At 44.2% G+C, this 12,652-nt stretch overlaps 1 protein-coding gene across 1 annotated transcript in view; it reads right to left on the bottom strand.

Moving 5' to 3' along the window:
* Positions 1-12,652, bottom strand: part of ank3b (ankyrin 3b) — a 614,562-nt gene that overhangs the window by 105,697 nt on the left and 496,213 nt on the right. The window contains exons 29-30 of the mRNA XM_070876860.1: positions 4,863-5,087; positions 2,171-2,325 (exon numbers count right to left, since the gene is read on the bottom strand). Of these exons, the coding sequence (XP_070732961.1) occupies positions 2,171-2,325; positions 4,863-5,087 (380 nt within the window). The remainder of the gene's footprint in view (positions 1-2,170; positions 2,326-4,862; positions 5,088-12,652) is intronic.

Here is a 12,652-nt window from a genome sequence, read left to right as displayed (position 1 = left end):
TTCCCTTAAAAGATGCAATGGTCTTTGTCTCAACAAATCCTTGTAGCAAAGCATTCCATGCTCCTACAACTCTCTGCAAAAAAGAGCTCTCTGATGTTCATTGAGATATAAATGTTAGCCAGGACACCAGGAGAACTCTCCTTCTCTTCAAATAGTGCCACAAGATCTTTTACACCCGAGTGTGGAGACAGGGTCTTGGTTCAAGCAGCAGGAAAGATGCAGTCGCAGGACATTTAGAAAAGCAAAGTTCCGTCAGGCAGAGTCAGCATGGATTTATGAAGGGGAAGTCATGTTTGACAAATTCGCTAGAATTCTTTGAGGATGTAACAAACAGGGTGGATAAAGGGGAACCAGTGGATGTCGTGTATTTGGACTTCCAGAAGGCATTTGACATGGTGCCACATAAAAGGTTACTGCACAAGATCAAAGTTCACGGGGTTGGGGATAATATATTAGCATGGATAGAGGATTGGCTAACGAACAGAAAACAGAGTAGGGATAAATGGTTCATTCTCGGCATTCAGAAAGTAAAGTATCGCTGAAACTTTGTCCCATTCCAGGTTGTCCAGTCCACATCCGATCTTAGGCATCTAGATGTGCAAGACTTCATTATCTCGGCAATCAGTAACCAGTGGGGTGCCGCAGGGATCAGTGCTGGGACCCCAACTATTTGGAGGAAGGGACTGAGTGTAACGTAGCCAAGTTTGCCGATGATACAAAGACGGGAGGAAAAGCAATGTGTGAGGAGGACACAAAATCTACAAAAGGACATAGATAGGCTAAGCGAGTGGGCAAAAATTTGGCAGATGGAATATAATGTTGGCAAGTGTGAGGTCATGCACTTTGGCAGAAAAAAATCAAAGAGCAAGCTATTATTTAAATGGAGAAAGATTGCAAAGTACTGCAGTACAGTGGGACCTGGGGGTACTTGTGCATGGAACACAAAAGGTTAGTATGCAGGTACAGCAAGTGATTAGGAAGGCCAATGGAATCTTGGCCTTTATTGCAAAGGGGATGGAGTATAAAAGCAGGGAAGTCTTGCTACAGTTGTACAGGGTATTGGTGAGGCCACACCTGGAATACTGCGTGCAGTTTTGGTTTCCATTTTTACGAAAGGGTATACTTGCTTTGGAGGCGGTTCAGAGAAGGTTCACTAGGTTGATTCCAGAAATGAGGGGGTTGACTTCTGAGGAAAGGTTGAGTAGGTTGGGCCTCTACACATTGGAATTCAGAAGAATGAGAGGTAATCTTATCAAAATGTATAAGCTTATGAGGGGGTTTGACAAGGTGGATGCAGAGAGGATGTTTCCACTGATATGAGAGACTAGAACTAGAGGGCATAATCTTAGAATAAGAGGCCGCCCATTTAAAACTGAGATGAAGAGAAATGTATTTTCTCAGGGGGTTGTAAATCTGTGGAATTCGCTGCCTCACGAGAGCTGTGGAAGCTAAGACATTGAATAAATATAAGACAGAAATAGACAGTTTCTTAAACGATAAGGGAATACGGGGTTATGGGGAGCGGGCAGGGAAGTGGACCCGAGTCCATGATCGGATCAGCCATGATCGAATTAAATGGCGGAGCAGGCTCGAGGGGCCGTATGGCCTTCTCCTGCTCCTATTTCTTATGTTCTTATGTAACTCGCATCTGAAAGACGGTACCTCTGACAGTGCAGCACTCTCTCAGTACTGCACCAAAGTATCAATTTAGATTATGCGCTCAAATCTCTGGAATGGGGGTTGACCCAACAACCTTCAGACTCCACAGTCAAGTGTGTTCCCTCTTAGCCAAAGGCTGACATAGAGCCAAGAGTAATTTTCAGGGAAACTGGAAGAATAATACAAGAAGCCAGGAGGGATAACATCACAGTTTACAGTCATGCAGATCGGTTAAAACTGCCAATGGTGCGCCTTCTCTGTCAGTGTTTGTAGATACAGTATAAGCTTTCCTTTTATTCAGACTGTCATTTAGTGGAATTTCAGTAATATTTTTCTTTGTGGAGCTGCACAAAATAGTAACCAATAAAAGTACAAAGACCTTCAAGCACTTGCCCAACAACGCGAGACGATAAAAGTAAGTTTGACCTCGAATAGGCTAACGAAAAAGGATACCGTAGTTTTTTTAAAAAGCTGGTAATAACCAAAAGACCCGCCAAAATTGGATGCTTACCTTCATCCATGCCATTTAATATCTCATTGAGCTCCTGTTCTTTACAGTCATACTGGTGTTCCTTCCAGACTTCCCCATTTTCACTTCGCAGTATGATAAGCTCCCTTTCTTTGTCTCGCATTGACCCAAAATGTGGTATCTCCACAATCACTGGGCTAGAAAGAAGAGAAACCTCTTGTATTATCATTATTTGGTGGACCAGAGCAACTTTTAGCAAATTTAGAAAACTCAATTTCAAGATCTAATTGAACGTCCCCTCCAAATTATGGTTGCTATTTTAACAGCTACCCACCTCCAAATAAAATTTGTTCATTGAACCTTTTGAAGATTGAGATAGCATTCTTTCACCCAAATCAAAGCTCATTCATTTCACATTTGTTTTTGTTTTTCTCCATTCCAGGAATTCTCGAAATGAAAGAACTTTGTTTTTTCTGCACATTTCATGATCTTATAAGTCGCTGTGAGAAAAGTATCATATTTTACTTGAACTATGAAGATTTCACAACCAGCACTCAAAGGGTCAGAAAGAGAATTTAAACTCCAACATTTCAAAAAAACACTGATGTCATATTTACAAACCCCTCCTGACAGTTTGCTTTTCAGTCATCTATAGAGACTGTATTGTTCATTTAAATATAACATCTACTAAACCATTGCCAATGAAGTAAGGAGAAAGTCGCTGGAGGGTGAAACGTTTCACTGACTATGGAACTTACATGTTTTCACTGGGTTTTTAAATTCACAACCCAAAGGAAATTGAGCACACGAGTGAAACTTTGCAGCAATTTTCCAATGGTCTTTTAAGGAGGCTCCGTTGTCTCGAAAGTTAATTTAGCATTGACATTTTAATACCTAAACAACTGACATAAAATGCAAGAGTCCCCGTTTTCAATGCCCCACGCCAGACCTTCCTCCCCCTCTTTTGGCCAGAATATTGGGAATGAAGAAATGCCTCTGGTTCCTTACATTTCTAATATTCTACTTCATAATATTCAACATTGGACATACACAGAAAATCATTTTTGCAAATGTGTTGAAAGCGTGATTATTGAAAGATGCAACGGAAATTCAACACTCAATGGCGTCCCACCTTGGTAATACAGCCTTATACGGCACCAAAACTTACACTGTCTCGATAAAAAACACATTTCGGCGGATTGATCATTTCCTGTGTGTGGTGCAAGACATCCAGAATGAAAATATGGATATAGAGAATGTACCAAACCATTGGGAATGTACCAAACCATTGGGAATGTACCAAACCATTGATGAAACATTTTAGACCTACATTTTACAAGGCAGAAATGCTTAGGACATCCTTAAGTTTTTGAGTAGCTCAATACTAAACTAAACACCAATTTTATGATTGTTTTAAGCAGATGTTCTTGAGAGATCCTGACATTTTGAGAAGATCCACATTAAATAGCAATCTCATTGTTATTTTGAAGTATGTGTAAAGCGGCAATCTGGAGGCCTGTTGCATTACTTTACAAGTGTACCACGTGCTTATTCAGCGCATTCTGCTGAACTAATTAACATGAAGGCCATTTTCACTGACCCATCGTAAAGAAGTTTACAAGCTAATGAACACTGGCAATTTTCCGTCTTCGGTTGACTTAATGTCCCATTATCTCTACTCATCTTTCCGATATAAAGTTGCCCTATTTGCGCTAGCCCAAAAAGATAATTTTTGTTTTCATTTCCGCTGATACCTTCTCTATACCAATATTGAATGTGAAGAGCGGTTACGTTTTACTGAATGCATTTGATGCAGCTGAAAGAGATTTCAACAGGTGAAGTACAGAAGTAAAGCAGTTATGAAGGCAGAATGCTTGCAGTGAATTGAAAACATGCCTGTAAGCGCCAAGCTCAAAACAACAGCTTCAAGAAATCAAGCCACTATGATTTTCTTTCAGTGACAGAACTGAAAGCTGTTTTTCAAAAAAAACAACAGAAAATAAACATGGGGAATGACTAAAATAAATACCAAAGAAAATGTAAAAAAATTAAAATCTGTCGTGACAGTTTGCATCTTTTTAATAAACATCCTACCCAATAAATTTTGTTCCTCGAGGCCCCAGCTGCAGGATTCGGCTAACCAAGCTCTCGCCCTCGTTGAGAGGGGGAGGGTTGGTAGGAAGGTGAAGTTTACTGAAAAAACATCCATGCAGCAGTAAAGGGAAACAAAAAGTGGAAAAAAACAATGAAGAAACTGTCATTCCCAACAGTATCCAGAATTTGAATGGAGCATTTGCAAAACTTATACTAACAAAATGAGCAAAAAATTTACCAAGTACTGCGGAGTATTTAAGGCCACATCATACTGGATTGTTTGGAGAGGAATCTTATAATTGGGCATTTGCAGATGATCAAACAAGGATGTCCAATTTTACTTTCTGTCGGTAGAATATTATGGTTTTCTATTTGGCCATCGTTAAGCTTTTTACGAATATCCTGCTCTAAGTCACTGATTTTGGAAGAAAAAAAGCTGATACACATTATGTAAAACCTCTGTCCGTTTACAATGAAACTGCACACTTGGCTTGTTATATCAGATTTCAATGCCCCCCTCAAGTTAAACTAAAAGCTCACATTCAATAATTTGTGACCCAGATAGCGTTAATCCACAAAAAAAGGAAAAAAGGAAGATGAGCATCGTGTGGTGGCCAGAACGAGCAAAGCTGCGACTTACCCCAAGAACTGGGCACCCGACGGTCCAACTTCAACCAGCCTACTGGTCAACCCTTCCCCTTCTACCATAGGCGGCGGACTCGCCAGTTTGTGCCTCTTCACCAAGCGGCAAGTGATGCGCGTGGGCGCAGTGCACTTGCGGGGCGGGATGACAATGCGCATTCCGTTGTGGCGGCTGCCTCGCATTGAACCGCCGCGAGCATCCACCATGAAACTGACGAGAAAACTGGAGGGTGAGAGGAAAAAAAAACACACAAGAAATGAGCAAGTTGCTCCAAATCATGGGAACAGTGCCTTACCGCAGAGATAAAGGAAATTCTGCCAATTTCTAGGAGTTAATGGGAAAGCTCAGTTAGCATGTAAGGAATATCACAATCAGATTTTGCAGTATTACATTTTCAACCTCACTGTATATGTCTGTTTTGCTAAATGCACAGATACAGCAATAATTTCCATTCATATGGATAAATACATGAAAGGGGGAAATTTGCAGGGCTATGGGCAAAGAGCAAGGGAGTGGGATAATTGGATAGCTCTTTCAAAGAGCTGGCACAGGCACAAAGGGATGAATGGCCGCCTTCTGTGGTGTACGATTCGATGATATAGCATCTCTAATGTAAAAAACCTCAGTACTTCATAGATCAGTGTATGGAAAATTGGCGCTGAGCTAAGAAAAATGAGGAGGAGTGTTCAAAAGCGAGGTTGGAATAATGGGTTTTGAGATTTGTTTAAAGGGGTAGAGAGGGGTTGAGAGGCAGAAGAGTTGAGGGATGGAATTCAAGAGAGGTTCAGATAAAATTATAATTGGTTTTATTTGCATCACAGTGGTGTCAGCAAACGCAGCCTATTTTTAATCAGTGCAAATGCTACAACAGAAAATGATGGAAATCTCAGCGGGTCAGGCAGCATCTGTGGAGAGAAAGTAGAGTTAACGTTTCGGGTCGATGACCCTTTGTCAGAACTGGAGTGTGTTTAAATACTACAACTGTTTACCGATGTAGTGACCAAGTTTACCATCAACAGCCTGTTAGCATTTACTGGTCACAGGACTTCCATTAAGTGCCGTATGCTGTTCTAAAGGAAAGGATTAGGGAAATTAAAGAATGAATCACAAGAATGTTTCAGAACAGAGTAACTGGCTGAAGAAGAGTGTAAAATATCAGCAACTATTCTCAAATATCCTCGTTGTTGAACAGCAAGATTGATATAAAAGCCGTTTGCCTGTTAAATTCAGATTACTTTGTGGCCATCTGGGATTAGGTTGAGCTAATCTTCGGGTTTTAACTGAATCATGCGGCCCGGGTACATACAAAGTTCAACTGAACAGCTGGAGAAATTTCTGTTGGTATGCAGTCAGTCTAAATGAAGTTGAGCAGATTGGATGCAAAACAACTGTAAGGGTGTTCATAATGGACACGCGCTTTCTAGTTTTTAGAATGGGGACATGCTTTTAAATGGAACCTGAAAATAATTCATCCTGCACCCTGACAGAAATTACTGGAACTAAAACTAGGCCCTGCAGGGCACTATATTTTAACATGAATGGGGCTTTGATTAGCAATGTGAAAAGAACAGCATTTAGATAACTCTTTAATCTCTTGAGCTTGCTCTCGAGTCTTAAAATGCCTTTTTTACAATGCATCAAATTCGGTTCAATTGCCCTTTTTATTTCATTTATTCTCTCTCTTGACCATTTCTTGTAACATGGCTAATGTTACATTAGCCATAGCACATTAATGTAAATTAATCCTAAATAGGACACATGTGAAAAAGGAGCGAGTTGACTGATTTACAAGAATGCTGGAACAGTGAGTGAGAAATACAGTTGAGTATATTCAAGGCTAAGGATAGATAGATTTGTGGACCCGAGGGAAATCAAAGGATATGGAGATCGGGCGGGAAAGCGGAGTTGAGATCAAAGATCAACCATGATCTTATTGAATGGCGGAGCAGGGTTGAGGAGTTGTATAGCCTACTCCTGCTCCTAATTATTATGTTCTTGTGTTCTTAATCAGAATCACACATGTACAGCATCGCTACAGTAGTCTGCTCCCACTGAACAAACGGCACCATAACGGGGAGTGGGACGAATTCGATGATTTTCCCATTAGGATGCTTGGCGTACATCATCTGGATGACATTACAAAGCATCTTTCACCCAATCCTCTGGCTGTTACATGCTAATGCTGCAATCCATATTTTATATATACACACACACACGCACACACAGTTAGTGCTATACTTAGATGGGGTGACACATGGCCTGAGAAACATAGAAATAAGGTGCAGGAGCAGGCCATTCGGCCCCTTGAGCCTGCACCGCCAGTCAATAAGATCATGGCTGATCATTCAACCTCAGTGCCCATTTCCTGCTTTCTCTCCATACCCCTTGATCCCTTTGGCCATAAGGGCCATATCTAACTCCCTTTTGAATATATCTAACAAACTGGCCGCAACAACTTTCTGTGGTAAAGAATTCCACAGGTTAACCACTCTCTGAGTGAAGAAGTTTCTCCTCATCTCGGTCCTAAGTGGCTTACCCCTTATCCTTAAGACTATGACCCCTGGTTCTGGAACTCCCCAGCAACGGGAACATTCTTCCTGCCTCTAACCTGTCCAATCCCTTCAGCATTTTGTGTATTTCTATGAGATTCCCTCTCATTCTTCTAAACTCCAGTGGATACAAGCCCAGTTGATCCAGTCTCTCCTCATATGTCAGTCCTGGGAATCAATCTGGTGAACCTTCACTGTACTCCCTCAATAGCAAGAGTGTCCTTCCTCAGATTAGGCCTTACGTTCAACTCGATACACAACGGAACATACTAAACCTGAATATACCACACCTTGCTCATTATGCTGGAGAACTTTGGCCTGAAAGGTGTTAAGTATGGAAGAACTCCACGAGATTGAGTACTGTGAGCAAAATTTAGTGTGACCTTAGTCTTCTTTATTACAACTCCAGAGTGCCTAAACAACATGGCAGCCAATCTTTTATACTGGCCCTGCACGTGTGTGCAGGTGACCATTAGGACTCCAACAGTCACTCTCTGGTGGCAAGTATTATAATTACATACATAACATCACTCCCCCGCAAAGTCTTCGGTACAAGTTATTTACAAGTTGAGGCGATCCGGAGCCCTTCGCTCCCTGGTTGATCGTTTAAGTTCAAACCCTGGTGTGTGTGAGTTGGTTGGACCATTGCTGCACTGCACCGCGGCTGGTCTGACCGAACTGTCAGGAACGGTGGGTTCATCCTTGTGATTGACAGCGAGGTCGATTGCTGGTTGGGTGTGTGTTGGTGGATCGGCGATGGTGATGTCCTCTTCAAGTCGTTCCTGGTTGTCAGTAAATCGCAATTTGGTCTGATCTAAATGCTTTCTGCACGTTTGGCCATTTAACAAGTTTGATTATAAACACCCTATTCCCTTCCTTGACCAAAACAGTGCCAGCAACCCACTTGGGACCATGACCGTAATTCAGGACAAACACAGGGTCGTTATCAATGTCACGTGAAACAGCCGCACGATCGTGGTACATGTTCTGCCGGTGTCGCCGGGTTTCCACGTGATCATTAAGATCCGGGTGGACTAGGGAGAACCTGGTTTTGAGGGCTCCCTTCATTAACAATTCTGCCAGGGGAACCCTGGTGAGCGAGTGGGGTCGCGTCCGATAACTGAGCAGAATGCGAGACAAGCGGGTCTGCAGGGAGCCATCCGTCACGCGTTTCATGCTCTGCTTGATTGTTGGGACTGCCCGCTCCGCTTGACCATTGGATGCGGGCTTAAATGGTGCAGACCTGACATGCTTCATGCCAATGCGGGTCATAAACTCGTTGAATTCCGAGCTGGTGAAACACGGTCCATTGTCGCTGACAAGGACGTCAGGCAAGCCATGGGTAGCGAACATGGTTCAGAGGCTTTCATTGATGACTGGGACGTGCTGGATGACATGATTACGCATTCAATCCATTTGGAGTAAAAATAGCATTCCTAGAAAGGGGCCGGCAAAATCTACGTGGATCCTGGACCACGGTTTGGAGGGCCATGACCACAGACTCAATGGCGCCTCCCTTGGTGCATTGCTCAGTTGCGAGCAAGTGTTGCACTGATGCACGCATGACTCCAAGTCTGAGTCAATGCCAGGCCACCAAACATGCGACCTAGCAATTGCCTTCATCATGACAATGCCTGGGTGGGTACTGTGTAGGTCGCGTATAAATGTTTCCCTGCCTTTTTTTGGCAAAACCACATGATTACCCCACAAGAGACAATCCGACTGGATGGACATTTCATCTTTGCGTCGGTGATACGGCTTAATTTCATCTTGCATTTCCCTGGGAACGGCCGACCAGTTCCCATTTAGGACGTAACTCTTTACTAATCATAGCACAGGATCCTGGCTGGTCCAGGTCCTGATCTGGCGAGCTGTGATGGGTGACCCCTCGCTCTCAAAAACATCCATGACAAGTCTGCGGGCTGCGCCATTTCAACCCCAGTTGTGGGTAATGGTAGCCGGCTGAGAGCATCGGCACAGTTTTCAGTGCCTGGTCTGTGGCGGTTAACAATCATAAGCGGATAATGTTAGTGCCCATCTTTGGATGCGGGATGAAGCATTGGTATTTATACCTTTGCTCTCTGAAATCAGCGAAATGAGCGGCTTGTGGTCAGTTTCAAGCTCAAACCGAAGTCCAAATCGGTATTGGTGCATTTTCTTAACCACATATACACATGCTAACACCTCTTTCTCGACCATACTATAGGCTCTCAGCCTTAGACTTTTAGACGGCATATACAACCTGTTGCAACCCGATGCATTGCTTGCTGTAGCATACTGCCGACCCCATACAATGAGTCGTCACAAGCTAGCACTAAACGTTTACATGGGTCATAGTGTAAAGGTAACTTATTTGAACATAGCAGGTTCCTGGCCTTCTCAAAGGCTGTGTCTTGAGATTTGCCCCAAACCCAGTCGTCACCCTTATGTAGCAACATGTGCAAAGGCTCTAACAACGTGCTCAACCCGGGTAGAAAGTTAGCAAATAGTTGAGGTGTCCCAGGAACGAACGCAGCTCTGTCACATTCTGTGGTCTGGGTGCATTCTTGATGGCTTCTGTCTTTGAGTCAGTGGGCCTGATGCCGTCTGCTGCAATCTTTTTCCCCAAAAATTCGACTTCTGGCGCTAGAAAACACACTTGGAGCATTTCAGTCTGAGTCCCACTCTGTCTAGGCGACTTCGAACCTCTTCCTGGTTGTGTAGATGTTCGATGGTATCACGAACAGTGATCAGGATGCCGTCTTGAAACACAACGGTGCGTGGAACAGATTTCAGCAAACTCCATGTTTCTCTGGAAAATGGCTGCAGCCGAGCGAATCCCGAAAGGGCACCTGTGGTATATAAACAGCCCTTTGTGTGTGTTGATGCACGTCAGTCTTTTTGAAGATTCAGCCAGCTCCTGTGTCATGTAGGCAGATGTTAGGTCCAACTTGGTGAACGATTTCCCCCCCCACTGACGTTGTGAACAGGTCATCTGCCTTGGGCAGTGGGTACTGGTCCTGTGGTGAGACTCGGTTAATCGTTACCTCTCCGCCGATTCTGATCGTGCCATCGCTTTTTAACACCGAAACAATTGGACTGGCTCACTCGTTGAACTCAACTGGCGATATGATTCCTTCGCCAGTTCTGGGAGTCTGTCCAGTTCGATCTCGACTTTCTCCCTCATCATGTACGGAACCGCCCGAGCCTTGTGATAGATGGGCCGTGCACAAGAGGTCTAGATGGATCTGTACGTTGGCGCCTGTGAAGTTGCCGATGCCTGGTTCGAATAGTGAGGGAAACTTGCTCAGCACTTGAGCACACGAGGAGTCATCCACTGAAGATAGTGCTTTGATGTCGTTCCTATTCCATCTAATCTTTTCAAGCCAGCTTCTGCCGAACAGCGTTGGGCCAATGCCTGGAACAATCCACAATGATAGGTCATACACAGCTCCTTCATATGATACCTTCACTGCCGTACTTCCAATGACTGGTATGAGCTCTTTGGTGTATTAATCGGGCTCAGTTGGGGCCTTTGTGCTTTATAGCCCCACAGTTTCTCGAAAGCCTTCTGGCTCATTATTGTCTGACTCGCACCCGTATCCAACTCAATGGATACTGGAACTCCATTTAATTTGACTTTCAGCATTATAGGAGGGCTCTTGGTGGTGAAGCTATGTACCCCATACACTTATTCCTGTTGCCTGTGCTGCATGATCCGTGCCGGATCGATCATCCTCTGCTACGTGGTATGCCACCTTCGCTGGAGGTGCCCCATTGTTGCGCAGCCTTTGCACATGTAGTGCTTGAATCGATATTGATGGGCCCGATGATTACCCCCGCAGCACCAACACGGTACTAATGGATTCACAATCACCCCGATGGCGGACTGTGAGTCATTTTATGCCGGTGAGCTTCGATGTTGAGAAGATATCCGTTTGGTGTTATCATCCATGGCCATGCATGCCTGGGCGATCGCCCAGGTCTACGATTTCAGCAGCCAGCAGCTTTCGAAGAATGACCTCGTGGCTGATGCCCAGCATGAAAAAGTCCTGCAGCATTTGCCCCAATGCAGCTCCAAAATCGCAAGATCCTGCGCGGCATCTCGGGTCGGCGACATAATCCGCCACGTACTGACCCCCGGAGCGATGGTGCGTGTAAAAGTGATATCTGGCCATGAGGATATTCTCCTTCGGCTTGAGGTGGTCCCGAACCAGTGTGCACAACTCTGTATATTCCTTCTCCGTTGGTTTTGTCAATGCAAGCAGATTCTTGATGAGGCCGTATATTTTAGGCCCACAGACGGTGAGGAGAACCGTCCTGCGCTTGGCTGCGTTAGTGTCTCCTTCCAGCTCGTTGGCCACAAAGTACTGGTCGAGACACTCGACGAAGGCTTCCCAATCATCACCCTCTACGAATTCCAACGGCAGCCATGGTTGCATGAAGGTTCGTATTCTGTTACTCGTCGCCAATTGTTATGTATAGAAGAACTCCACAAGGCTGAGTACTGTGAGCTAAACTTAATGTTGACCGTAGTCGTCTTTATTCCAACTCCAGAGTGCCTAAACAACATGGTAGCCAACCTTTTATACTGACCCTGCATGTGTGCAGGTGACCATTAGGACTCCAAAAGCTGCGCCATCTGGTGGCAAGTATTACATAGTTACATACATAACAAAAGGCAAGGTGGGTGAGGGCGAGGCAACTCTGTTTGCTTGCAATGTAATCTTGGCCCAAATATTTAATCTTGCAGTATAGAGGTTACAATCTACACGGCACTGTTAGAATTAGTGTGCCAGTTTCCTCAGAATGAATTGAAGCAGGAAATTACATTTCTAGGCTATTATTAGCAGACTACTAAAATCAATGAGGTGAGAAGAGCATTACAAAACTTTAAGGATCCTATAGTATGCTGCACTGCTCCTTTAATATACTTTGTTTTTAATTGGCTATTTCCCATTTTCTTCCTCCTTGAAAACACTGGTAGCCATAAACTCTCACCCAAGCGACCAGCCTTCACTCGATCGCCTAGACTACGAGTGCTGGCAGGATGCTTGACCGTTGAAGGGAGCACAGCTAAGCTCCATCCTGCTCTCACTTAACAACCAAGTTGATTAACACTCAGGAGTTACTAGATGGCTTTGGAGAGTGGGATCGCAGGGGAATTCTCCCCTCTCTAGCCCTGGCTGAGGTCGATCGGAACTCCCGCCCCAGCCGAGATCAGTTAACTCTTTGCAGACCAACAACTGAACCCAGGAC

This window comes from Pristiophorus japonicus, chromosome 3 (genome assembly GCF_044704955.1).
Source record: "Pristiophorus japonicus isolate sPriJap1 chromosome 3, sPriJap1.hap1, whole genome shotgun sequence".
NCBI classification, from domain to species: Eukaryota; Metazoa; Chordata; class Chondrichthyes; family Pristiophoridae; genus Pristiophorus; species Pristiophorus japonicus.
Note: the sequence above shows the minus strand (reverse complement) of the source record. Positions and strands in the feature narration are given on the sequence as shown.